General features: G+C 65.6%; 1 protein-coding gene across 4 annotated transcripts in view; it reads left to right on the top strand.

The window, feature by feature from the left end:
• Positions 1 to 27,851, top strand: part of VAV2 (vav guanine nucleotide exchange factor 2) — a 102,013-nt gene that overhangs the window by 20,652 nt on the left and 53,510 nt on the right. For 3 of the 4 annotated variants that reach the window (XM_054727769.1, XM_054727768.1, XM_054727771.1), the window contains exon 2: positions 13,430 to 13,546. The exons of the other annotated variant lie outside the window; for it this stretch is intronic. In XM_054727769.1, the coding sequence (XP_054583744.1) occupies positions 13,430 to 13,546 (117 nt within the window). The remainder of the gene's footprint in view (positions 1 to 13,429; positions 13,547 to 27,851) is intronic. 4 annotated transcript variants of the gene reach the window in all.

Here is a 27,851-nt window from a genome sequence, read left to right as displayed (position 1 = left end):
ATGTTTCTCTCAGTGTTTTCCTCTCTATCCCTCTCCCTTCCTCTCTAAAAAAAAAAAAAAAATTTACAAAATCAATGGAAATGATATCCTTGGGTGAGGATTAACGATCAAACAAATCAGACCTAACTCGTTGGCAGCTGGTGCAGGGGGAGGCCCTCAGAGCCAGTCTGGCCTGTTTGCCCACCCAGTGAAGGGGTGCTGGCTATCCCAGCCCAGAGAGCCCCGCCAGCAGGAGCCCCTGCCCACGGCAGAGCCCTGGGGGCTTCTGCTCCCCATGAGGCTGCCCTCCCCGCACGCTCTGAGCAGGTGGGGCCCCGGCCCGGCTGGAGCTCAGCCCCCGGAGCTGAAATACCAGCTCTGGCTCCGCTTTCTCTGCAAAAACAACTGGGGGTGTTTCCTGCCCCCTCCTCCCCTGGCCAGGCTCTGTCCCCAGGCCCCGGCCCAGCCGCCCTCCCCCGCCTGGCTCCCACCCGGGCGGGTGGGGGTGGAGGGTGAGTCTGCAGCTGTGAGCATTCCTGACCTGCGGTTCAGGGGAGAGAACCCAGCTGCTTGCCCGGCAAACAATGGAGCCTGCTCCCCACACCCACCCCCTGTGCACTGCCCTGGGGCCTGGCGCCGGTTCTGCCGGAATTTCCAGAAAGTGCAGCTTCTCCAGTTATCTTCGCTTTTCTGGCTCATTGGAAAAAATAAAAACATGAAACAACGCGGGGCAGGCAAAGCTCCCGGACCCCGCAGCCCGCAGGCAGGTGGCACCCCTGCTTCGGGCACCTTGACCCACTGCGCCCGTCACAGAGGTTGTATCTGCTCCCCCTGCGGGAGCCCCAGCACGGGGGCGTGGTGTGGGGTGCGGGGAGTCCAAGATGAATCACACAGCATGACGTTCACCGTGTTGGCCGTTTCAGGTGCGCTGTTCAGTGGTTATTAAACACATTCACATCGTGCAACCAGCACCACCGTTGTCTCCAGAACTTTCCCATCTTCCCAAACCGAAACCGCCCCATTCATCAGTCATTCACTCCCACCCCTTCCCCTCAGCCCTGCAGCCACCACCGACTTCCTGTCTGTGAGTTTGACCTGGTCCCTCACAGGAGCAAAATGACACAGAACTCGCCCTTCCGGGACGCGCTTATTCAGTCAGCATCGCGCCCTCCCGGGTTCATCCAGGGGGTGGCAGTGGTCTGGATTTGCTTCCTTTTTAAGGCTTTCCACCGTCCAATGGGAGCGCTGCATTGAGTCCTCATTTGCATATTTACTGACCAATCAAAGCAGCTCCACATTGGCCAATCGGGACAGTGCTCTTTGGGCCAAACTACAAATTTGGATTCCTCATTTGCATAAAAGCGGACCAATCAGGGGCTAGGGTGGGCACTTCTATATAAATGACCTTCCGAGTGCCTGGAAGGGGAGAATTTTGTTTCCCTGGTTTGTGGAGTCTTTCCCGGGTGCACGGTTCCCCTTGACCGCACCCCAGATTGGGGACTCCCCTTGACGACAATACTCAGCAGTGGGGCTGCTGGTTCGGAAGGTGGCTCTGTTTCTAACTTTTTGAGGAACCTACACACTCACTGCTTTCCCAGCGGCGGCACCATGTTCCATCCCCACCCACAGCGCACGCCTGAGGGGTCCCCTGTCCACTGTCCACATCGACGGCACAGGCCACTTCCTGTCTTTCCCACAGTAGCCGTTCGTTCTTTTTTTAAAAAAATGTATTTTATTGATTTTTTACAGAGAGGAAGGGAGAGGGATAGAGAGCTAGAAACATCGATGAGAGAGAAACATCGACCAGCTGCCTCCTGCACACCCACCACTGGGGATGTGCCCACAACCAAGGTCCATGCCCTTGACCGGAATCGAACCTGGGACCCTTCAGTCCGCAGACCGATACTCTATCCACTGAGCCACGCCGGCTAGGGCACAGTAGCTGTTCTTATGGGGGGCGGGGAGACACACTGGGGAGGACGCCCTCCCTCCCCACTGCCCCCCAGAAACGGGGGAGGGGTCTGCCTCCTTGGAACTCCAGGGGCTGCGTTCAGGTTCACTGATCTGGGAAACTGAGGTGCTGCGAGGGGCAGAGACCTGGTCAGGGTGACCGAGCTGTGCTCTGAGCAGAGGTGTATTCCAGCGTCCCTCTGTCCTGGGTGGCCAGCGTGGACAGTAAGGCAGGGCCTGGGTTCTGGATGGTTCCTGGGGTGCCTTTTACGCAGACGGGGAGCAGGGCCGCCATGGCTCTGGAGACCACGTTGGCCTCTCGAGCCTGTGGGCAGTTTTGTCCACGTGAGTGGGAGGGGAGTGACTTCAGACTCCAAGCCTGAGATTTACTATTGAAAGGAAGGCCCTTGAGCAGGGAAGGCCCGGGGAGTGGAGAGGAGGGTGGGGGCACCTGGTGTCGGCATCAGGACCTGGGAGGGTGTGGCTCCCCCCGCGGTCCCTGCAACCTGGGACGGAGATGACGCCTGGATGTTTGGGGCACGAGTGAGTGATATTTGACTGAATGAAGGATGGTGACCCCAAAGGATCGGGGTTCTGATGGGTTGCAGGATCCAGAGAAGGGCCCGGGCCCTGGACTGGCCCCCTCCCCCCCGGCTCGGCTCGGCTGGCCTGGTGGCTGCTTGCTGTGCGGACGGCGTTGGGGCTGCAGCGGGAGGAAGTGCCTTCCTCTTTCCTCATCGCGTTCAACTTGCTTGAGTGACGCACCAACGACGTGATGAGAATGGAGTGCAGGTAAAGACAGGAAAGCGCGTTTGCGTCTCACCCACCACCTGCTCGGACTTCAAGCCCTTCTCTCGGTCCTTGTCCACCTGCAGGCCTGTCTGCTCCGCTCTCCAGCTCCGTCACCCCGACACACACATACTTGCACCCCCCCCCCCCCCGCCCCCAGCCTTCCTGGAGCACCCACATTTAGGCGCTCAGTTGTTTTTTTTTTTAAATATAATTTTGTTGATTTCAGAGAGGAAGGGAGAGGGAGAGAAACATCAATGAGAGGGAGAATCATTGATCAGCTGCCTCCTGCACGACCCCTACTGGGGATCGAGCCCGCAAACTGGGCATGTGCCCTTGACTGGAATTGAACTTGGGACCCTTCAGTCTGCAGGCTGACGCTCTGTCCACTGAGCCACACCAACTAGGGCGGGGCACCCACATGTAGTCACTCCATTTTCCTGAGCACCTACTACGCGCTTCTCCTTCCCACGCTGGGCACTTGGGTCCTTTCCAGCATTGGGGAGAAATGCTTCTCGAAACGCCTGCGGTGCCTGCAGAGCGAGGCGGCCGAGGCCTCTCCCAGGGAGGATGGCCCATGGGCGCTGCAGCCGCCCCGTCCCCATGCGGTGGTTCAGCGGGCGGCCTGCAGACAGCCTGGCGGCGTTAGCTGAGGCCTGTCTGGGGGGAGGGGGGCGTGCGGTCACTGGGGCCCATGCCCCTTCTCAGGACACCTGGGGGCCAGGGGGAATCACTGAACGTGGCATTTTCTTCTTTCCTCTCGAAATGCTGTGGCCCGGGGACCCCCACGGCTCCGAGCGTCTGCAGCATCGCTGCTGCCACGGAGAAGGCTGCTTCCTGTCCCTTCATGTTCTCGGTGATCAGGCTTAAAGTCATCACGTGTCATGGGTTGGGTCAGCGCACACACGGGAGGCCGCTTGCATGATCAGACTGTACAGGACGAGGGCGTCCCGGCTGCCAGCAGGTGCTGGCTCCAGCCTGCGGGTGATTGGAGGTGGCCCCCATGGAGGGGGCACTCCTGGGGTGACCTGATTTTGGGGTGCTCAAGTTGGGCACCTTTCCTAGAGCCACTAGACAGGCCGAGCTGGGGGCCTGAGCCCCGGGTTCAGCTGGAGCTGGAGTCACGAGGGGCGGCTCCCAGGGAGCGTGTCAGGGAGGGTGTGGACGTGAACCCAGGTGGCTCCGTTTGAACGCTGCCTGGGTCTGCCTGAGCCTCCGCCCCAGGTCGGGCGTCTGAAGCACGAAGTGCCAGGAGCAAGGGGCGATTTCACAGGAGAGAGAAGCGGATCCAGGGGAGTGGGGGGCACCGCCCAGCCAATCTCTCGGAGCCCGCCTGCTGGAGGCGTCCCGGGCAGGCGGTGGGATGGGAGCCCTCGGGCGTCCAGAAGCCGGCTTAGGGGAGGTGGCCGCGCAGAGACGCCGGGAAAGCCGTTTCCTGCTGGCTTCGTAGGAAACCTCTGCTTTGACCCGACCTTGAAGGCTTGGTCGCACGAGCCCCCCTACGTCCTCCGGCTCAGACAGCCGTTCGCCGGAGCAGCGGGGCTTTCCAGGGCTCCGGGGACGTTTCCGTCCTGGTCCTGCCCCGACGGACGCTGTGGGCTCAGCGCACCCAACACCACCGGCAGTGCCCTTGATCACCCATTCTACGGGCGCCCGCCTCCCCCTTCTCCACCCGTCTGCTCTCTGAGCCTGGGGCCCTGCGCCCTGGGCACCTACAAAGTGTCTGCGGATGGGGCTGAGCAGGACGCAGAGAGGATGGAGCTCCCGGCCGCCCCTCGCCACCCCCCCCCCTTCCCAGCGGAGCTTTTCCAGGGCTGTTGTTCTTGGCGCGCTGCCCGCCAGTGTGATGAGGAAGCCCTCTGCGATCAGGACAGGGGTCACCGCTCTGCGGCCGTCACCCGCTTGGCACGGCCTGGCCCTGCGTGGCTGCCGGCGAGCCGCCCTGGTGCCCGAGGGCGCGACCCCCTCCCCCCCTTCAGAGCCTGCTTCCGCGGCGCCCTGAGCCCCTCCCAGGGTCGCTGGGAAGCCCCTCCCGTTTCACGGTGGCAACTGTCTATAGGTGCGAGCCGATGGCCCCGGAGCTGTGGCCGCGGTGGGAGGCCGTGGTGGGCGGGAGGGGGAGCCCGCTGGGTGAGCACAGGGCCTGTGGAGCCGCGGGGACACGTGGCCAGGGGCCCCGAGCCCAGCGGAGCCCGTGTCAGCCGCGTCTGCAGCTTCCGGACAGCCGGACAGCCCGCTGCCTTCTCGGAACCGAAGGGGAGAGGGGAGTGGCCGGGCCGAAGGCGGAGCTCCTGCCGTTTTCCCGGAATTGGCCAGAGTGCACCCCTGAAACCTTGTGGCAGGGGTCCTGAGAAGGGGTCAGGGGTCAGGAAGCTCGCTGACCTTTTGAGTCACCGAGGCGGTCATGGCTGCGGTCACGCCTGGAGGACTGTGCCCTGCGGGTGGGGGAGGCACTGCCTCGCTGGGGAGAGCTGGGGCCCCGGGACAGAGCCTGCGGCCCCAGGAGGCCCGAGCAGCTCGTCCCCACCCCACAGCCTGGCTCGGCCTCCTCGGAGTCGGCCCCTGAGGGGGCTTCCCCTGTCCGTGGCTTTGGGGGTCTCTCATGGGAGGAGCCTGGCAAAGTGGACAAGACCATGAGGACTGGACCCGACCACCGGGGTTCGCGCTGGGTCCCCCTCCCTGCGTGTCCACGTGGCGGTCCCCAAGCCCTTTCCCCACGTGCGCATCGGGGCTCCTGCTGTGGTGGAGGGATGCCCGGGCTGCTGGCCACGGGGAAAGGGAGGCTGTGGCCTGTCTCCGCCACCGGCGTGCTCGCGGCCTCGGCCGGAAACGCACCAGTGGGGAGACGGGCGCCCTGCTCGTGGTCCTTCTGGGTGACAGACCCCGCAGCCTTGGGCTAAGCTGTCTAGCGGCGAGCGGTGGGCACGGTGCTGCCACCCCGACGTGGCACGGCCCCTGGAACTCCTGGCCGTGCAAAGAAACCCCGTCCATCGGCGGCTGGTGCGCGTGTGCAGCCGGGAGGGGCCCAAGTGCAGGAGGCGCTCACGTCCAGTTGTCCAGACCTAATCGAACCCGGCTCCTCAGACACATCCCTGCGGGCGGTGCGCTCCTGCCTGGAGCAGCGGGTGGGCGAGCTGGGCCGTCTCCCAGGCGCCCCCTGGCGCTCGGTGCGGGGGCCGTCACGGCGGCTTCGGCGGTGCCGGCGTGGAGTTCCAATCCCAGACCCGCCTCCTGAGCCTCGGTTTCCTCATCTGTAGAATGGGCGATCCAGGACACTGCCGGTGGTGGTGGGTGCGCTGAGCGGATGGCCCCGACTGGTTGGTGCACCGAGGCCCGAGGACGGGAGTGGGGTTCGTGGCCAAACCCCAAGTTCCACCTGCCTGCTTGTTGGTGGGGGAGATGCGTCAGGAAGGGGGGCCTGCCCTCAAGCAGCAGCCACTGCTCATGGGGACCTGGCGCCTCCGAAGCCATCGTGGGGGTTCAGGGCCCCTCCAGAGATGCCAGCTGAGGGTTCTCCGATACAGCCCTTCCTTCCTCCTCCACTTGCCCGGGCATTCACTCAATCTTTTTTTTTTTTTAATATATATATATATTTTAATATATTTTATTGTTTTTTTACAGAGAGGAAGGGAGAGGGATAGAGAGGTAGAAACATGGATGAGAGAGAAACATCGATCCGCTGCCTCCTGCACACCCCCTACTGGGGATGTGCCCGCAACCAAGGTACATGCCCTGGACCGGAATCGAACCTGGGACCCTTCAGTCCGCAGGCCAACGCGCTCTATCCACTGAGCCACACCGGTCGGGGCGCCTTCACTCGGTCTCAAGCCCCTGGGATGGGCCATTGCCCGGGGTGTTTGGGCCTCGGGGGGAGAAGGTCCCCGCTGGTCCCCGGGCGTGGGCCAGCTGGTCACCTCAAGGCCACCCACCTGTTTACCCCAAGGGCCCGGATTCGAAAGCTTATTCCACAGGCTGCCTCCATTAACTGGGAATGAAGATGTTTTAAGTGTCTTTTGGAATCAGCAGGGCGTACATAAGACAGACGATTAATTCACTTTTCCACGTTGATATTGATCACAGACATGGTCAGCTGCCAGTCCGAGCGGGTGATTGGCAGGCCCAGCAGTGCGGCCCCGGGGTTCCCGTCCCCCCACGGCGTGCGGCGGTCAGAGGGAAGCGGGTTAGTGCCGCTCGTTGAAACAGCTCAGGACACGCAGGGTGTCTGTGGGCGCGCTGGGGCCTCTGTTGTCCCCTACGGAGTTCGGATGTGGGGACTCCCCCCCCTCGGGACGAGGCAGAGGTTTTAAGAGAATTCCTGTTCTCTCGAGTCTGGGATGCCGCCTGCCCATCTGTCTCCGGGGCTGTGGGGGCCAGGGGCCTCCTGAAGCTGGGGGGCGGGGGAGCATGCTGTCACCGCCCCGTCATCCCGCCGGCTTGGCTGCGAGCAGAGCCTCCGACAGACCTTCTCCCGGGGCCTTTGGTGGCCTGGGGTCGCCCAGCCCCGCCCCCGGGCAGCGCCGTGGAGCGAGGCTGGTCATTAGAGGCCTGCGGAGGTGTGGGTGGAGGGCCGGGTCCATCTGGGTGCGGCCACGCCTCAGCTCCAGCGGACCCGGGCCAGGGGCATGGTGGCCCCGAGTAAAGATCCCAGGGCCCTGGAGGGCCAGCCCCCTGCCTCCGCTCTCCCAGGGCGTGACCTCCCCGGGATCCCTGGGCACGGGCACTGCAGGTCCTCCCGGGGAGATAGCCCCGTGTCAACCGTGGCTTCTTAAAGCAGGTGTCTCCCCGCATCCTGGAAGTCCGAGGGCAGAGGTTTCTTCCCCATTTTACAGACGGAAAAACCGAGGCACGGCCCAGCGGCCAGGCCAGGGCTCTCACCACCGGGCTTACCGCCTGCGGGGTCTGCAATGTGGAGGGTGTGACTTCAGGCCAGTGGCTTCTCCTCTCTTTGCCTCAGTTTCCCATTTTGCAGCTGCCTCTCAGTGCTGGGGTGTGCGAGGGAGCGTGGGGGCGGAGCGTGGCCCTGGTACCCCGTGTGTATTAGATGCTGGGGGGCCGTGCGCTCCGGCGCTCCTCAGAGGGACAGGCCTCCGTGGTGCCTCGGTGTGGGGGAGCTGTCCTGCCAGTGTCTTCCCTGTTCCCAGTCAGTAGGCGGGCCCTATGTGGCCAAAATGGGCCAGGCCCCCCCTGCCCCCCGTCCCCCCGAGGTGCACCCGAGACTCAGGGTCCTGGCTCCCCCGGGGCCTCCTGAGAGCTAAGTGACAGCTGACAGCGAGCAGCAGGCCTGGCGGTGCCGCAGCCCCGGGGAGGTGGGCGCTGGGCGCGGAGTCTGAGCCCTCAGCTAATCGCATTTCAGGCCATTAGGGCCGAGGAGCCCGGCGTGTCCGGCTCAGCCGCCTGCCTCCTGGCGCCCCGGCCAGGCCTGCACGGGGCTTTGTTTGGAGCGAGGGACGAAAGGCCTCCCTGGGGGCGGGAGCGGGGGGCGCGGTGGGGTGCCCATGCCCCACGGAGGCCCCTAAGCAAGCCCCGTGGGCCTGGCTCAGCTCTGGCCGCTTGTCCGGGGCCAGTTTTCTGGAGACGGACGCTCCTGTGGCCGCAGCCTGGCTTCCGAGCTGAGCGTCAGCCTCCAGACGCTGGCGAGGCCGCGGCCGCCCTCGTAGGGAGCCCGCAGGGAAGGGAAGAGACGGTGCCGCTGCCCCGGAGCCGCAGGGACGCCGCCGGCCGGCCAGCCTTCGCTGCCACAGGACAGGATGGGCAGCTTCTGGCCTGGCGCTGGCCAGGTCTGGCCTCCCCGCCCCGTCCCTCGGCCTGTGGCTGTGACGTGCCCCACCTGCGTCCTCTCAGTCCCACCTGCAGGGCCTCCCAGAACTGGCACCCACCCCCTCTGGCCTCGGTTTCCCTAACTGCCCCTCTCCGTCTCTGGGCCTCGGTTTCCCTAACTGCAGTGACCACATCACTTATGCAAGACACCAGCCACTTGGGAGATGGAAGGGGATGCCGGGGACAGGTGCGCAGGACAGGACCCGGCTGACGGGACCTGGCTCACGGGCCCCCCAGAGATTGCTCTCGCGAGGGGCCTTCACCGCCCGGAAGCACGTGGGTTTAAGTCTCGGCTCTGCCACACTCACGTCGGGAGCCAGCGTTCTTTACCGCCCGAGCCCGGTGTCCTGGCGCCGGCGGGCAGAGCTGCAGCCCAGCGCCCGGTGCCCAGGGAACTGCTGCCGCGTGGGTGCTGAGCCGGCTCCTGGCGTCTGGTTCGTCCCCCGACGCCGTGTCCCTTCCCCTGAGGCCCGACGGTCTGTGCGCCTCGCAGAGGCTGCCCCGGGCGGCCGGGCGCTGACCACAGCGGGACTGGACGGTGAGGGGCCGGGCGGCCGGCGCTGACCACAGCGGGACTGGACGGTGAGGGGCCGGGCGGCCGGCGCTGACCACAGTGGGTCTAGACGGTGAGGGGCCACGGAGGGCGTGCGCCAGGCCGGGCCGACGCTGCGTCCTGCCCTGAGCCCCGAAAGGAAGGCTGGCGTGCCGGCTGCGATTGTGGCGAGGAGCTGTGTAATTAACTCTAAAAACGGGAGGCCGAGGAGGAATTAAAATAAACGCTCAGTGGAAATTAGAGACGAGTGTGCGCAGAAAATAGTGGCGCCGCCGGCAGCTGCAGCGTCCCGCGGTGGGGGGGGCCGAGGGCGGGCACAGGCAGGATGAGGGCTGGCCGGCGCACCCCCTCCCGGGGTGCAGGCTCACGGACCCGGGGGTGCTTAAGGCCACACAGTGTATTCGTCCCGCTCCCGCTCCGGAGGCCGCAGGTCCAAGGTCAGGGCGTGGGCAGGACCGGCCCTCCTTGGGGCTCTGACAGGGAGTCCCGGGCCGCGCCCTGGCGGTTCCCTGGCCGCCTCCGCCTTTCTCAGCTCCTGGGAGCAGCACCCTGGTCTCTGCCCCCTTGTCACAGTGCCCCCTCCCGGGGTCTGTGCCTCTGTGTCCCTTACTGTGTGCGTGCGTGTGCATGTATGTGCATGTGTGTATGTGTGTGTGTATGTGTGTGTATGTGTATGTATATGTGTGTGTGTGTGTGTGTGTGTATTTATTTGGTTAATCCTCACCCGAGGATATCATTTCCATTGATTTTTAGAGAAAGTGGGAGGGAGAGGGAGAGACAGAGAAACATCAGTGAGAGAGACACATCAATTGGTTGCCTCCCGCACGCACCCCAACTGCGGTCGGGGATTGAGCTTGCAACGGACTTGTGTGCCCTTGACCGGGAATCAAACCTGCGACCCTTCCGTCTGCGGGCTAATGCTCTACCCTCTGAGCCGAACCGGCTAGGGCCCCTTTTTAAAAAATCAATATTTATACCTCGGTAAGACCTATGCAGTGTAACTATTACCGTCTTAACCATTGCCAGTGTACACGGGAGAGTTCAGTAGTTCACAGGGCTGCGTAACCATCACACTGTTCTCTCTAGAACGTTTCATCTGCCCAAACAGAAAGCCGGCGCCGATCAAACCCTGGCCCCTCCCTCCGCAGCCCGGCCCCGGCGCTTCCCGGCTGTGCGCTCACCTCCCCGGCGCCTCACGCGTGGGACCCACAGCGCTCGTCCCCCTGTGTCCGCACCCCTCAGAATGCCAGGTCTGGGGGAGAGACGGGTGTGCTGGGTCCGCGTGAGGGCGCCCCGTAAGTGAATTAGGAGGAAACGAAGGTAAAGAAGCCGCTGTTCAGCTGGCGCGGCCACCGTCCGGTGCTCAGCGGGCGAGCGAGGGCACCTCCGTGGGTCCGAAGTGCCCGCGGCGCTGCCCTTAGGGTCACGGAGAGCGTGGCCGCTGCAGGGCGGGGTTTCGTTCTGCGCTGATGGCTCTTGGCTGTCCTTCCCGGTGAGGAAATGAGAGCAGTGGCGGGAAGGCGAGCACGTGGGGGCCCAGTGAGCGTCCCGGTCTGACGTGGAGCTGGACGGTGGGGTCCTGTCCTTGGGAAACACACGCAGATGCAGGTGCTTGGGGTGAAGGGGGTGGAGTCTGCAGTGTTCTCTTAGGGTTCACAAAAAGTGATACACACAGCCCCCTGCACACACAGACACACACACACACACACACACAGCCCCCTACACACACACACACACAGCCCCCTACACACACACAGCCCCCTACACACACACACACACACAGCTCCCTACACACACACACACACACACACAGCCCCCTACACACACACACACAGCTCCCTACACACACACACACACACACACAGCCCCCTACACACACAGCTCCCTACACACACACACACAGCCCCCTACACACACACACACACAGCCCCCTACACACACACACACACAGCCCCCTACACACACACACACACACAGCCCCCTACACACACACACACACACACACACACACAGCCCCCTACACACACACACACACACACACAGCCCCCTACACACACACACACACACACACACAGCCCCCTACACACACACACACACAGCCCCCTACACACAACACACACACACACACACACACAGCCCCCTACACACACACACAGCCCCCTATACACACATACACACACACAGCCCCCTACACACACACACACACACACAGCCCCCCTACACACACACACACACACAGCCCCCTACACACACACACAAACACACACAGCCCCCTACACACACACACACACACACACACACACACACACACACCCCCCAACACACACACACACCCACACACACACACACACACAGCCCCCTACACACACACACAGCCCCCTACACACTTATACACACACACAGCCCCTACACACACATACACACACACAGCCCCTACACACACATACACACACACAGCCCCCTACACACACACACACACAGCCCCCTACACACACACACACACACACAGCCCCCTACACACACACACACACACACACAGCCCCCTACACACACACACACACACACAGCCCCCTACACACACAGCCCCCTACACACACACACACACACAGCCCCCTACACACACACACAGCCCCCTACACACACATACACACACACAGCCCCCTACACACACACACGCACACACACACACAGCCCCCTACACACACACACACACAGCCCCCTACACACACACACACACACACAGCCCCCTACACACACACACACACAGCCCCCTACACACACACACACACACACAGCCCCCTACACACACACACACACACACACAGCCCCCTACACACACACACACACACACAGCCCCCTACACACACAGCCCCCTACACACACACACACACACAGCCCCCTACACACACACACAGCCCCCTACACACACATACACACACACAGCCCCCTACACACACACACGCACACACACACACAGCCCCCTACACACACACACACACAGCCCCCTACACACACACACACACACACAGCCCCCTACACACACACACACACAGCCCCCTACACACACACACACAGCCCCCTACACACACACACACACACACCCAGCCCCCACACACACACACACACACAGCCCCCTACACACACACACACACACACACACACACACACACACACAGAGTTGGTCTCCACGTGACCAGGGACCAGCCCAGGCGGACGGGAGGAGTGGCCTGAGGCAGGGGCACTGCCTTTGGGGGTGGGTGGGCAGAGAGTCAGAGAGTCGGGCTGGGCTGGGCCGGGCTGGAGTGCTGGGGGGCGTGCTGGAGGGTTCTGGGGGGGGGGGGGCTGCCGGAGCTCCGATCTGGCCTGTCCTTGGCCTGAACTGGCCATTGGTCTGAATCCCGGGGAGCAGGCTCTGGGAATGGAGCCGTCGGGCGCCTGGTGAGCGGTTCCCGGGGAGGACGACTGAGACCCCCTTGTTCTCCGCTGTGTGTGCCGCCGTCTCGCCCGTGGGCACCCACGCCAAGCTGGAGGGCGTGGGCCGGGGGCTCCCATACACCGAGGGGGCATTAACCTTGAGGGCACAGCATTAACCCAGCGAGGGGCTTCCTGTTAGGAACCAGGTCTCGGGAGCCGAGCCACTCCCCCTGGTCCCGCAAGTCAGGATCAGCGACCGGGTGCCCCAGGGCCGGTGACGGGCTGAGCTCCGGCCACCTCGCCGGCCGCCCGTAAGTTCCTACCAGCTCCTTCTCTCGGGATGCAAGCCGGCGATGCCTCCCCCCATGCCTCCTCCCCCATTGCGAGCCACGCCCAGTGCAGGCCGGGAGCCCAGGTGTTGGGGTACCAGGTGGGGGGGGCGGGGGCGGAGGGGAGGAGGAGCCGCCTGGATGTTGATCTGGGGACTCTGGCCTGTCCGTGTGCCGGCTCCAGCCCCGCTGTGGCGGCCTGTGCTGCCCCGTGCTGAGTGTCGGCTTTGTCCCCTGTAGAGTAACTGTGTCAGTCCGTGCCCAGGGAAGTGCAGGTGTGTGTGCCTGTGCACGTGTGTGAGTGAGCATGTGCATGCATGCCCGTGTGTGTGCGTGTGGGCGCACACTCCGTCTTTGCTCACTCAGGCAGCACCTTTGTTCCAGTCCAGACTGTCAGGTTGAAACGTGCTGGGTCCCCTCGGACAGGGCCGGGGGTGGGGGGGTGGGCGGGTACATGGTCGTGAGTGGCCGAGGGCTGGGCCGTCTGTGACGCTGGGCGGTGGGACAGTCACGGGCGGCTCCTGAGCAGGACCGTGCTGGCCCCTGGGCGCGGACTCTGCCGTCGGCTCCAGGGCTCACGCTTTGCCTCTCTCCGCAGTTCCTGTGCCTGAAGAACATCCGCACCTTCCTCAAGGTCTGCCACGACAAGTTTGGGCTGAGGAACAGCGAGCTGTTTGACCCCTTCGACCTCTTCGATGTCCGAGACTTTGGGAAGGTGAGTGCCTCCTCCTCCGCCTCAGTCCCCAGGTTGGCGGCCGAGGCCGGCTCGACGGCAGGGGCCAAGTAAAGAGGCGGGGCCCGGCCCCTGTACGCCACGGAGCGGCTGTCCCGTCCCGTCCCGTCCCGTCCCGTCCGTCCGGCAGGTGCAGGCGGGATTGTGTGCCAAGAGGAGGGGCCCGATCGGGGGCTGGACAGGAGGTCAGCCCATCCTCAGGCCGTTCGGGTGAGGCCAGGACGTGGAGGGACCGCAGGGCGTCCCTCTTGGCAGAACCGGGTGGGGCCCTGGCCCTGCCTGCCCAGCGGGGGACCCCAGAGTTTACTTCCTGCCCGAGTCTCCGGTTCTCCAAGGAACGGAGGGCTGCTGCCCGGCCCAGCGCCTCGGGAGCCGGCGGGGGCGGTGCCGGGCTGGGCTGGCGCTCGGTGGGAGGGGCCCTCGCAGTGACCCTGAAACAGGTCCGGCAGGTGTGAGGCAAGGAGGGGGTGATCACCTGAACCCCAAGGTCCCGGAGGCGATCCCCTGGGCCCATGCCTCGGGGAAGTCTCGCTGGCAGCTGTCCTCCGAGCCCGGCTGGCACGGGGAGGGGGCCCGAGGCCGGGCCGTCCAAAGGCTGATGCCGGGCATCCTGGTGAGCCCGGGTTTGGGGTGCCACGTGCTACCAGATAGCACCGCAGGGCCAAGGTCACCCCTTGTAAATCGCTGGGCAGACCACGACGACCTCTTGGTGGCCCGGGGCCTCGTGTGGGGCTGAGTGCAGACCTGGTGCGGCGCTGCCCACGGCCCCGGTGGCCCGCGTCCCCTCGAGCGCCTGCAGGATCCCCAGGCGGCCCTGCCCTCCGCCGCTGGCCCGGGCTCCGGGGACCGCGCTGCCCAGATGGCCTGGAGGGCGCCCCACCTCTGATGGGCCCTCTCGGGAGGTTAGTGCCTGTTTATCGGAGGACCGGGGTCAGGGCGGGGCTCGGGCGTGTCCGTGGCCGGCGCGTGGTTTGGAGGGGCGGTCACAGATGCTGAGGAGTCCGTGTTTGAAGGGGCGTCCTTTTAGCATCGAGGCCAGGACTTTCCCATCAGCCACCTGGGCCTGGCGGCATTCCTTCTTCCTGGTTCCTGAGCTTCTCCGGAGAGGAGATTCCGGCGCTGTTCACGAGCCCGTCGCTTTGTGCAGCCACCCGGGTCTCTGACTCAGCGGCGTCCGCTGGTGGGCCCCCCCCCCCCCCCCCCCCCGGGACCAGAACCACCTGGGTTCCTGGCTGTCAGAGCCCCTCAGCCCCACGGACCTGCTCTCTCCTGACCCGCAGCGCCCGGGGCAGGGAGCAGCGTATGGGAGGGCAGCCCTGTGGGGCCGGTTCTCGCCGCCCCCTCCCCACCCCCGGCTCAGGGCTCCTGGGGAGACCCTTGGCATAGGCCTCGGGGGTAGCCGGCAGGTGGCCCCTCAAGGGCGCAGCCAGACACCCGGTGAGCGGCCTCCATCGCCGGGGAAGCCACCGGCCTGCCGCCTCCGCCGAGCCTGCGTTCATGCTGTGGGAGGGAGGGAGGGGGCGGGAGAGGGGCTTCCGGTCACTAGACCTGGAGTGAGTCCTGCGGAGCTGACCACCCTGCCAACAGCTGTCACTCAGCCGAGGGCAGGGGCACGGCCGAGCCCGCCGCCAGCGCGACCTGACGACCCCCAGTCCCACCCTTGCTGAGGGACAGGAGTGTGACACGCCTTCCCTGCAGGCCGGGGTTTTCTCCCTTCCTCCCCCTCCCCCTCCCCCCTCCCTCCCTCCCTTCCTCCCTCCCTCCCTCCCCGAGGTCCCTGGTGGACGGCCGGGCTTGTGGGCCGAGGGCACCTGTCTGTCTGCCTGGACGCCCAGATCTCACGGGAGGAGCGGGAGGCACCTCGGTGGATCGGGGGCTTCGGCGGCCCAGCCGCCTTGCCGGGCCTGGGGAGACGACATCCTGGGGCCCCGGGATCTCCCCTAGAGGGGCCCCCGCCGGGTCAGGGCCCGTTTCCAGGGCGGCCCCAGCTGCTGCCCTGCTCCGGGGCTGCCGGTCCTGGGCTCACGGTCGCCTCGGTTTGGGGCAGAGTTGACCCGAGAGGAAGGCCCGCGGCTGAGGAAGAGCAGCGCACGGTCTGATGGGCGGCTTGGCGCCTGTTGGTTATTCACGGAGCACTTTGCCGGGCTCGGAACCTCTGGAACTTCTGGAGCGGCGAACCGGGCCCGGGGCGAGGCGGGGCGACCGACAGGCCGTGGGGTCACTTAGCGCGAAGCGGCCACGCAGCCGTCCACCCAAGTGCGCGTCTGTCGCTGGCCTCCGCCCTCCCCCTCCGCCGGCAAGCGCTCCGTGCGGGCTCCCTGCGCTGTGTGCGGGCTCTTGGCGCCCACGAGCCCCGGAGGGAGGGAGGAAACGGAGAAGACAGGCCTCCCTCGTGTCCCACAGCGACAGTGGAACTGGGGTCGGTCGGGTCCTGCCGACGGCAGAGGTGGAGTCTCGTGTTCTGCTGTGCCCTGCCCTCTGCCAAGCCGGCAGCTGTCGGCAGGGACAGGACGGTCAGCCTGTGGTCAGCATGTGGCTCTGCCATCACCGGGGTTGGGAAGCGAGGCAGGAGGCCAGTGGGGAGCCCTGCCCTCCCGCAGACACCCCCCCCCCCCACTGTCCCCCGACTTCTCGGGGAAGCTGGTGCTTCTGGAAGTGACAGTGGCCAGCTGAGACGCCTTTCGGGGCTCAGGACAGAATGTGATGCTGGGAGTGGGCGAGCCGGTCCCAGACTGCCCTGGCGGGACCTCGGCCCCCTCCCTCTCGGGTGTCCTAGAGGGCCTCTGAGGACGGCCGGCCGGAGGGTCTGAGAGGGTGGGTTCCCTCCCTCTCGGGCGTCCTAGAGGGCCTCTGAGGACAGCCGGCCGGAGGGTCTGAGGTGGTGGGTCCCCTCCCTCTCGGGCGTCCTAGAGGGCCTCTGAGGACAGCCGGCCGGAGGGTCTGAGAGGGTGGCTGTGCTTGGCCTTGCCCTCGGGTGGTGGCCTGCGGCCAGTGCACTGAGCAGTGGGCATGGCCTTGGCTGTGGGGAGGGTGCGGCGGGCGTGCCCCTGACCAGCCTCCCCGGTCCCGCCTGTATGGAGCTGTCACCCGCCGGGCACTCATTTCCCCGAGCAGGCGCATCGATGGAAGGCGCTTTGATGGACGCGTCCCCGGCTCGCTCTGGTCGGGGACGGGAGCGGGCGGCCGCGGGCATCGATCCGACCCCGTCTGTGCCCCCAGGCCCTGCCTGTGTTTGCGCCTCTCCCTTCGTGTTTGCTCGTCCGCTCGCCGAGCGCGGACGCCTTGGCTCCGGAGGCCTCGCTGCTCGGCCGGGGGCTCAGAGCTGCTGCCGGGGGGCGTTCGCTCACGATGCCGCGGGTGCTCTGCTCTCCTCGCAGCCGCCTCTGCTGACGGCTTAACCGCGGGCCGGGGCCGCGGCCTCTGGCTCCCGCCCACAGGCTGGCGAAGCCTGAGCTCCCCTGGAAACCGTCCTCCCCCGTCGGCTCTGTCACTCGCCACCGTCAGCCCACCCGCTCTCAGCAGGACCGACGACCAGGCACACGCACACAGTCCACACATACACTGCACACACATGTACACAGCCAGCGTGCACACAACTGCACACGTGTACACAGTCCACACACACACCCACACCCGCACACGTACATAGTACATACACACACCGGCACATATGCACACACACATGCCTGCACACACATGTACATAGCCTGCATACACATACACCTGCACACATGTGTACATAGCTCACACACATGCACACACATGTACTGCACACGTGCACACTCGCGCACAGAGTCAGATAAGCCGTGAGCGCTGACCCGCCGTTTTCCATGTTCTCTCTGCGCCCTCTCCCCGGGAGCCGTGGCCATCAGCAGGCCTCCCCCGTGGGCGATGGCGGAGGGAGGCCCGTGGGTCTCAGTGGCTGGGTCCCTGCAGATCTGAGGAGCTGAGCGCCGGGCGCGGTGGGTCTCCCTCCCGGGTGGGAGGCTCTCAGCATGCGTGGGAGGCCGGGAGCCTCTGGGGCTCTGTTTTGGTGCCTCAGTACCCCTCGGTGGGCCCCAGGGGGGCGGTGATTCCCAGACCCGGGTCCGGCCTCTGAGAGGGGCTGCTGGCCCAGGGGAGTCCCTGACCCTGGTGAGCGACCACGCCTGTCTTCTCCCTTCTCGCTACGATTCATTCCTGGGGAGAGGGGACTCCGGTCCCGGGCGCAGCCCTCACGCCTGGGGGGGAAGCCTGGGATGGAGGTGATGGGCAGCCGGGGTGCATCCCGGCCCGGCTTCGGCCGCTGGTCCTCACCACACAGGGCAGGTCGCTGCTCCTCGTCGGGCCTCAGTTTCCCCGTGTGTCAGCTGAAGGGCTGTCGGGGTGCCTCTCGGGTCCCTGTGGGCTCCCACCTTTTCACCTCTCTCTTCCACGTCCTTTACCTGCCGACCCCACTCCGATGGCCGGGAGCTTGGATTTCCCCACCTCCACCTGGGGTGCGCATGCTTTCCTTTGCCTGTGTCCACAGTTAATTAAATTTTAATTGGCTAATTGCTTCTCCTCAGCGCCCCAAGAGACTAATTGTTTCTGTTGAAGCCTGGCAATTGGATGTTTGTTGCAAAAGAGGCAGAAGGAGACGAGGAAGGTGAGAAGAAACAAACATCAGGAGGTAGCAAGTGCATCGCAACAAGGTGTCCTTCCAGGCGGCCCCCCAGGACCCGGGCTTCCCCGAGGCCCCAGGCTCTGCGCCAGGCGGGTGCTGGGTGGGGGAGCCCCTCTGGATCTTGGGGTGCAGCGGGGGGAGGCCCTGCTGCGGGTCAGAAAGCCTTTCCCAGGCCCTCCGACGCCCCCCTCTGCCTGCACCTCAGGTTCGGGAGGTTGGGCTGGAGCCCTGAAATGTTTATCCTGGGTGATCCTTTTTAGACTTCCGTGGAAAAAGCAATTATTATGGTAAAATGGAGGTAACCTAATATTGATCGTTTTAACCCTAAAAAATGTGCACAGTTCCGTGTCATTCCCTGCATTTACTCGGTGTTGCTCGTCCATCACCACTGTCTAGTTCCACACTTTTTGAAAATATATTTCTATTGATTTCAGAGAGGAAGGGAGAGGGAGATAGAAACATCCATGATGAGAGAGAATCATGGATCAGCTGTCTCCCGCACACGCCCCCCCCCCCCCCCCTGGGGATCGAGCCCGCAACCCAGGGATGTGCCCTTGGCTGGAATCGAACCCGGGACCCTTCAGTCTGCAGACCGATGCTCTATCCACCGAGCCACACCGGCCAGGGCTAGTCCCACACTTTTCACCACCCGGAAGGAGAGCCGATTCTTCCTCTCCCACCCCAGCCCCCGGCGGCCCTTCCTTTGTTTTCACTCCCGCGTGCCGACCTGGGCGTTGTGCACCGGAGTCAGACAGCAGGTGGCCTGCGGCGGCCGGTGCTTCCCCTGAGCACGGAGTGTGCAAAGTTCACGCCGCCGCCGGGTCCGCGTTCCCTCCCTCTTCCTGCTGCTAACGTTCCGTTGTGTGCACGGACACGTTGTGTTTGTCCATCGCCCGCCGGCCGACAGTGGGGCGGCTTCGGCCCTGTGGCTGCTGGGAATGGCGCTGCTGTGGACATGCGCGTGCCGGGGAGGCTTGGTTGACTTTAAGAAATATACGTGTTTTTACTGATTTCAGAGAGAGAGGAAGGGAGAGGGATAGAGAGCGAGAAGCATCCATGATGAGAGCAACATCATCGATCGGCTGCCTCCTGCACACCCCCTCCTGGGGATGGAGCCCACAACCCGGGCATGTGCCCTGACTGGGAACCGAACTGTGACCTCCCGGTTCACAGGTCGACGCTCAGCCCCACCTGAGCTTAAAGCCGAGAGCGAGACACGGCTTTCCCCCTGGACGTTCGGGGTCTGAAGGAGATGCTGCTCGCTCATTCATTCATTCATTCATTATTCATTCATTCATTCATTCATCCCACGGACACTGTGAGGTGCCCTGGGGCAGGGGGCAGAGTGGTGAGCAGACAGACCCTGTCCCCTGCTCTTGAGTGGGGAAGGGGAGTGGGGCAACTCTCCCCCGTGTCAGCCTGGGGGCTGGGGGCTGAGGTCTTGGGGAGCCCGCCGAATCTGCACCCCAGCTGTGGCCCTCACGGACCCTCTTAAATACCCTCCCCTCTCCTCTTAGGACGGCCTGTTTTCAGAGATTATGCGTTTAAAACCAACGACATTCGTTAGGTAATTAGTTTTCCCATCTTTAATTAATCAAGGACTAATTATGAGTTACGTCTCCAATTAGCATTTCCTATCCACACCTGACCGTGAGGGCCAGCTGGGCGCTGAGCTGGGTGTGTTCAGGGCACTTGGCGACCTCTGGGATGACCTTCACCCCGGGACGATGACCTTCGAGGACCCCAGTTCGGGTCCTTGGCACTGTGGTCACTCAGGCGGCGTGGTGGGCGGGTGGCACCTGCCGCTGTGGGAGGCGCAGAGGGAGCCAGGCAGCACCCCAATCCCGAGCCAGCCCAGGGCTTCTCTGTGCTGTGGGGCTGGGGAGGGTCAGCCATCAGCTGGGGCGCCCAGAGGGCGGGCATCTGGGGGGAAATGACCCCCGCCCCCATTCACTGCTGTGTGAGGTCTCTACGGAGCTGCAGCCTTGGGGCCCAGGCTCCCCAGCTGGGTGAGCAGGCAGAGGGGACATGGGCATCTGTGCCCAGCCCCCGGGCTCTCCTCTCCCTGGCTGACCCCGCGGCCGGTGTGGGCCAGCCCGCTGCCGCCGCCTCTGTGAAGCCGCCCCGGTGGCCCAGGCCTACGGGTTCGGGATGGCGGGCCTTGGCTGTCTTCCAGCCGGGGGGACACGGACGCCTGAGGGGCACACGGAGGCCTGAGGGGCACACGGAGGCCTGAGGGGGACACGGAGGCCTGAGGGGGACATGGAGGCCTGAGGGGGACACGGAGGCCTGAGGGGGACACGGAGGCCTGAGGGGGACACGGACGCCTGAGGGGCACACGGAGGCCTGAGGGGCACACGGAGGCCTGAGGGGGACACGGAGGCCTGAGGGGCACACGGAGGCCTGAGGGGCACACGGAGGCCTGAGGGGCACACGGAGGCCTGAGGGGGACACGGAGGCCTGAGGGGGACACGGAGGCCTGAGGGGCACACGGAGGCCTGGCGAGGACCCGGCCTGCCCTGTGGCTTCTCTCCTGGCCCCTGAGGCCAGGCCCTGGGTGACGGGCAGGCCGAGCATGGCCTGGGGTTGACCAGCCTGAGGCTCTGGGCTCAGCCCCAGACAGCAGCCCTCCCCTGTCTGAGTGCCGCGTTCACATCGGAGGTCACGGTGTGGCGGCCACGGTGTGGAGGCCACGGTGTGGAGGCGGTGAGGCCTGGCCAGCAGGAGGCCACGGTGTGGAGGCCACGGTGTGGAGGCCACGGTGTGGAGGTCACGGTGTGGAGGCCACGGTGTGGAGGCCACGGTGTGGAGGCCACGGTGTGGAGGTCACGGTGTGGAGGCCACTGTGTGGAGGTCACGGTGTGGAGGTCACGGTGTGGAGGCCACTGTGTGGAGGTCATGGTGTGGAGGTCACGGTGTGGAGGTCACGGTGTGGAGGCCACGGTGTGGAGGCCACGGTGTGGAGGTCACGGTGTGGAGGCCACGGTGTGGAGGTCACGGTGTGGAGGTCACGGTGTGGAGGTCACGGTGTGGAGGCCACGGTGTGGAGGCCACGGTGTGGAGGCGGTGAGGCCTGGCCAGCAGGAGGCCACGGTGTGGAGGTCACGGTGTGGAGGCGGTGAGGCCTGGCCACCAGGCCAGGACGGAGCGCCCAGGTGCCAGCAGCCCCGGCAGAGCCGGCCGAGCACAGCTGAGCGCCGCCCGGGGCTGGGCCGGCAGACAGCTCTCAGGGCCGCGACGAGGGGCCGAGGCGCAGGGAGCGGTGGCCAGGCCCCTCTGCTCCGCCCATGGATGCCCAGAGCGGGCTGTTCAGCCTCCCCGGCCGCATCCATCATCTCCGGCTTCGGTGCCGTGTCCGGCTTGATTCCTCTTTGACCTGAGACTGACAGACTTCGCTGGTGGAAAAATGGCTCCAAGCCCCTCCTCCCTCCCGACGGGAGAAAGCTCAAGGACAGCCCGGTGTCTGGTGCCTTCCCGCCCCGAGGGCAGCTTTGACCGGGCAGTCGGCCGGCCGTGCCGGCCACGGGACAGCGGGGCCTGGGCCGGGGGTCTGGGTGCCGGGTTCCAGGAGCCCCCTGGCCAGGGCTGCGCGGCGTCAGGGCGGGTCCCAGGAGGCGGCTCTATGGGTGCCGCCCGGATCGCCGAGTCCTGGGGCCCTCGGCTCAGATCTCAGAGCCCCGCTGGGTCCTCGCTCTTTGCCGCCAGGAGCCATGCCCGTTAGCACCAGCCTCTCGGGCGGGTCTGGGAGCCGGGGGAGGGTGGCCACGTGCCCGGGGTGGCTTCCGTGGGCAGTGGGGCGTGTCAGAGGGCAGGGCCGCGGCAGGAGGGAGGCCTGAGGGGTGGGCAGTCCAGTCTACACCTGGGAGCGTGGCCAGGTCAGGGCGAGGGCAGAGGTGAGCCCGAGGGGCTGGCAGTGCCTGGCAGGGTGGCTGTTGACCTGTGGCCTCGGGTCCCAGCAGCTGAGGACTGTGGGGCGGGGGAGGGAGGGTTTGGTTCCGCCTCTGTGCTTACTGAACGCGTGACCTTGGTGCGGCTCCACGCCCTCCACGCCCTCAGTCGTCTTATCTGCAACGCGGGCATCGGAATTACACCCATTACGTCAGCCTCGCCGAGCTGGGAAGGGCGCCCGTCCCCATTCCGACCACAGGTGCCCGGAGCAGGGCGCCCTCCAGGGGCTGGCCTCTGGCCTGGGTGCCTGGGCGCTTCCCGGGCACGGTGGGTCCGGGTGGCCACTGGGCGTGCGTCGGATCGCCACAGGGAAGCGGGAGCCGCAGAAATGAGACGCCGGGACCAGAGACTTTCTGCCCCGCTGGGACCGGGCTCCCCTCTGGTTCTTTGTTTTGTTTTATTAATCCTCGTCCGAGGATGTTTGTCCATTGATGTTCAGGGAGAGTGGGAGAGAGAGGGAAAGGCAGAGAGAAACATCGATGTGAGAGAAACACTTCGATGGGCTGCCTCCTGCACGAGCCCTGACCATGGCCCGGGCCGGGGAGGAGCCAGCAACCAAGGTACATGCCCTTGACCAGAGTCAAACCCAGGACCCTCTGGTCTGCAGGCCAATGCCCTATCCACTGAGCCACACCGGCCAGGGCTCCCCTCCATTTAAAGACAGTCCCTCGCTGAGCTGGAGGCACCCTATTAATTTAACTGCAGAAAATCACCCGCCATGTCCTCCAAGCGGAAAAGGAGAGACGTCCTAATACCGTGGGCATATCATCGGGGGAAGCAAATTAAATCGTCCTCGATGGTGTAGAATCTCAATCGCTCTGGGGAATGGAGTCGGTGAAGCAGGGAAATGAGAAATTGCCGACGTCCTTGGGCGGGAGGTCGGGGAAGGGGGTCTGGGAGCCGGTGTGGGCGAGGCGATGGGGCCAGGGACAGGGTCTCGGCGGCCGAGGGCGCGGAGCCGGTGGGACCCGGTTGGACCCGGCATCTCCCGGCGTTCCGCCAGTTCTCTCGCCGCCGGTCTGTGCCAGCAGGCTTCCGGCCGCCCCAGACGGAGGGCTGTGTCCCCGACAATTCACGCGCTGAAGCCTTGGCCTCCGTGTGAGGGGTCAGAGGTGAGGCCTTGGGGGTTGGGTTCCATCATGAGGCCGGAGCGTCGTGGATGCGATCAGTGACTTTACTTATTTTATTTTAATTTTTTTATTTATTTGAGAGAGGAAGGGAGAGGGAGAGAGAGAGAAACATCGGGGATGAGAGAGAATCATTGATCCCCTGCCTCTTTTATGCCCCACTCTGGGGATCGAGCCCACAGGGCAGGTGCCCTGACCAGGAATCGAACCGTGACCTCATGGCTCATAGGTCACCGCCCAGCCCCTGAGCCCCGCCGGCCGGGCCCTCCTCTTAATTCCTATGAGCAGTGACTGTGCACCCCCCTCGAGGCTCCGGCTGCTGTGGGAGGACCTCAGGATGGACGGGACCCCGGGCCCCGGAGGTGGAGGGACCGGCTCCCGCACAGCCGGCGCCGGTGGTTGGAGAGCCAGGCCTTCGGCACCAGGCTCTCCCTTCCAGCCCCACCCGGCGCCCCCCCCCCCCATCTGCACGCGGGAGGCGCCCAGTCAGTGCTTTCGGCGTGACGGCGGTGCTTTGCGGGCGGTGGACAACGCTGTGGCTGCTCTGGGACGTCCGGCCGTGGTCAGAGACGGGGCTCCCGCTGCCTGCCATGGGGTTCCCCTCCTGAGAGACAGACAGACAGACAGACAGACAGACACGCCGATGGAGAGAGGCACAGCAGTGGGCTGCCTCCCGCACGCCCCCGGACCTGGGCCTGGGGTTTAACCTGCACCCCGGGTACGTGCGGCCAGGGCCCAACCTAGACTCTTACCAAGCGCTCAGTGTGCGCTGTTCTTGGTGCTGTTTTTAAAGAGAACCCCGCAGAGCCAGACTGAAAGGGAACCTCACATTTGAGCCGTAGGCACCCCCCCACCCCCTCCTCCAGTGAACTGATCCCGGGAGCTCGGGGATCAGGAATAGGTAAGGATGGAAGGCTTCTCCCGCCCCCTCCCTTCCTCCGCTCTCTCCACGCCTCCCTCTCCCTCGGGCCATGAGGCCCCCCTCACCCACGGCCCCCCCCCCAGAGGGCCGTCCCCCCGTGACACGCCGCCCACTCCCAGCTCGGAGGCGCCTCCGCGGCTCAGCCAGCAGCTCTGAGCGGCCGGCGGGCACGTCCCGGCCCGCCCTGCCAGGCCACGCCCGGCCTTTGTTGGCGGCGCCCACCACCCCGCTCCCTGCCCCGGGCTTTCTCCCGGGAGACTTCGGATGCATCCCTGTCCGTCAGCGTTCAGCCCGGTGATGGGCTCGGCCGGCCATTCATCTTGTCCTTTCTTCCCTCTTATCTGAGCGGGCCACGCCCGGCCGGCTGCCTCTCGCCTCCCCCACGGAGCAGGTGTCCACGGGGAGGAGCGGAGAGGCGTCTGGAAAAGACCCCCTCCTCCCCCCTCCCGTGGGCCGGCCTGGCCTGTGCCCACCTCCTGCCAGGCTCGGGGGAGGGAAGCCGTGGGCGTGCCTGCCAACAGCCTGGGGCGCAGGGTGCGGGGTGGACCCGGGCGGGCAGTGCGCTCCTCCGCAGGCGGGGCCGGGGCCGGGGCCTCCCGGCTGCGGGTGGGTTTCGTGCCCACGGCGGCTGACACTCAGTGAGGGCGGCTCACTCCTGTCAGGCCCTTCCTCCAGCAGCTCTCTGAGGCGTGGCCCAGAGCTGACCGCGACGTCAGACTCCACAGGCACCGGCCGGCGGGACGTGCCCGGAGGGGAGGCGCGCCCCTTCCCGCCCCCGCCCTCCTCCACGCTCACCGCACAGCCACCCTGGGCTGTGTCCCCAGCCTCCCCGAGCCAAGAACAAGGACTGACGGGGAGGAGGGGGCGGGGAGGAGGGGCACGGAGGTCTTGCTGGTCTCGGCGGTCGGTCTGCCCGGCCGGTCGGCAGGAGAGGGAGCGGAGGCGCGGAGGTTCAGCCCACGGTCACGCAGCTCAGCCTGGAGGAGCTGGTCTTGAACCCGATGGTGGGCTCCGGGCTCACACCCGGCAGGTGAGGGGCTCTGAGGCCGGCACTTTGACGAGGCGCCCACGCCCCGCCCCGCCCCGTCCCGTCCCGGGGAGGGCAGACGCGGAAGGAAGCCGGCCCAGCCTCCCGTGCCAGCCGGCCGCCCCCGGGAGACGGAGGCGCTTTGTGGGAATCAATAACCGCTTTCACGGCGCTCCCCGCCGGGAGGGGCGGCCGGTTGGCGGCGCAGCCGAGGCAGCCGCCGCCGGGACGCGGGCCAGCGCTGCAGTGTGGCTGCGAGCTCTTCTCTTTCTGTTTTGTTTTTCAGGGAGGGAGAGGCAGAGAGAGAAACACGTCCGTGTGACGGACACATCGATTGGTTGCCTCCCGCACACACCTCGACCGGGGCAGGGATTGACGTAGGTGACCTTGATCAGAATCGAACTCTCGACCCTTCAGGCCCAGGGCTGACACGCTAACCTCTGAGTTCATTTTGTGACCCCGGTCCCTGCAGGCTCCTCTGCTCCTCGTGCCCCTCCCCTGGGGGAGGCGTGGGTCCGAGCGGAGCTCCTTGTCCAGCCCTGCCGGGCCGCAGTGACCTGGCCTCCGTCGCCTGCCAGGGCTGGGCCCCCCACACGTGTCCTCGGAGCCGTGGAGGCGGCGAAGGCCATGCGGGCGGCGGCGGGCTCCCGCCATGCGTGTGGGTGTCTGTCCGAGGACCCAGGCCCGGAAAAGGCGCCCTGGGCTCCTCCCGCCCCCTCGGGGCTGCAGAACCCACTGCAGCTGCCGCCACCCGACTTCCGGGGCCACATGTTCAAAGCTTCCAGAGCTTTCTTTTTCTTTAAAAAAATTTTGTTTTACTGATTTCAGAGAGGAAGGGAGAGGGATAGAAACAGCAACGACTGGAGATAAACATCGACTGGCTGCTTCCTGCACGCCTCCCCACCCCCCCCTCTCCCCCAGTTGGGGAACGAGCCACAACCCGGGCATGTGCCCTGACTGGGAATCGAACCGTGACCTCCTGGTTCATACATCGATGCTCAACCACGGAGCCACGCTGGCTGGGCTGGCACCCATTTCTGAGGGCCACTGGGTGCCCGGCTCTGGGCACGGCGTGGGGTTCCAGGGGAGAGGCAGATGTGGCTGTGCCCGCAGAGCCCGGAGTCTGCATCCTGGTGGCCTGGGAGCACCAGCCCGCCGGGATTTGCTGGGTGTGGGCCCGTCCCTGCTTCCCCCGGCCCCGCCTGCGTCCTGGGCCTGTCCTCCCCCGGCCCCGCCTGCGTCCTGGGCCCGTCCCCTGCTTCCCCCGTCCCCGCCTGCGTCCTGGGCCCGTCCCCTGCTTCCCCCGGCCCCGCCTGCGTCCTGGGTCTGTCCTCCCCCGTCCCCGAGTCAGCCTCCCGCCGAGCACTCACCTGCGCTGGCGTCTCTCTCGGCCTCGGAGACCCAGGACGGCGTCCACGCAGGCAGACCCGCAGCAGCCCTGTGCCTGGCCCGGCCTCGGCCGGCGGCGACCCTCTAAGTCTGGCGTTGGGGACCCGGGGCCCCCCCACTGCTGGCCTGACCTTGGGCGAGTGGCTTCATTCCAGCCCGCGTGCGCTGTCTCTGGACTGCGGTGTGAGGACCCAAGAGCGTGTCCGCTTTCCCTCCACCCGGCCGCCTGCCCGGTTCCTCTGCTTGTGAGCGGGACGGCCCCGACACGCACCCCGAGACGCAGCCTCTCCCCGTGGCCACCTGGGACGGCCAGGCGGGCGCCCCCTCGGATGCTCTCGCCCCTGCCGGGGCCCTGCGGCCTCATGTCCCGTAAAGGCTGTGTGTCTCCTTGGGAATGACCCGCCGTCTCACCGGGGCCGGCGTCCTTTCGCCAGAGAGCGGTCCCTCTGGTTTGTGCTGAGGGAAAGCGTCACGTGTGTGCGTGTGGTTAATCCGGCCGCTGGCAGCCTCGGGGCCTGGAAAGGATGCCAGCACCTGAGAAGCCGACGGGCGATGCCCTTGGAGCAGATCGGCCCCGACCGGGATGCTGACCGGCTCTGACCTGGGAGGGACGCCGTGGCCTCCTGTCGCCGCAGCAAGGCTGGGACTCGAGATGTGCGGCCCCAGATGCCTGCCTTGGTCTCCCGGACGGACGGACGGACGGACAGATGGGTGCAATGGTTCCTATGGGAACCGCTCTGGGCGACTCAGCCGGTCGCATCGGGCCCACCCGGGCCGTCAGGAGACGGGCGAGCGCTCCCCGCCTGTGTTCAAAGGGCCGAAGGCCTGGATGTGAGGGCGATCTGGCTGGGACATCTGTCACCCCACGGATCGCCAGGGTTGATTCGGCTGACCCGGCTGGCGAGGCGGGTGCCCCCTCCCTCACCGATCCGTGCGCGCTCGGGGGAAGAGGAGGGCCTCCCCCAGAGGAGGGGACGGCTTCGGTCCAGGGTGTACGAGTGGCTGCGCTCCCCGGCCCGAGCCTCCCAACCAGCTCTCAGCGGGCCGATGGCGGGCGCCCTTGTGGGTGTGCACTCGGAGCGGCTTGTGTTGGTTTTGGTAAAACACCCATAACATCACTCCCCTCCTAACCCTTTGCCGGGCCCAGCTCTGCGGCACCAAACACACCACCGTGTCGGGCAGCCACCCCGTCGGTCCAGGCAAAACCAGAGGCGGGGGCGTTACAGCGG

The sequence above is a fragment of the Eptesicus fuscus genome, chromosome 15 (genome assembly GCF_027574615.1).
Source record: "Eptesicus fuscus isolate TK198812 chromosome 15, DD_ASM_mEF_20220401, whole genome shotgun sequence".
Taxonomy (NCBI): domain Eukaryota; kingdom Metazoa; phylum Chordata; class Mammalia; order Chiroptera; family Vespertilionidae; genus Eptesicus; species Eptesicus fuscus.
This window is presented reverse-complemented; position numbering and strand designations above follow the sequence as displayed.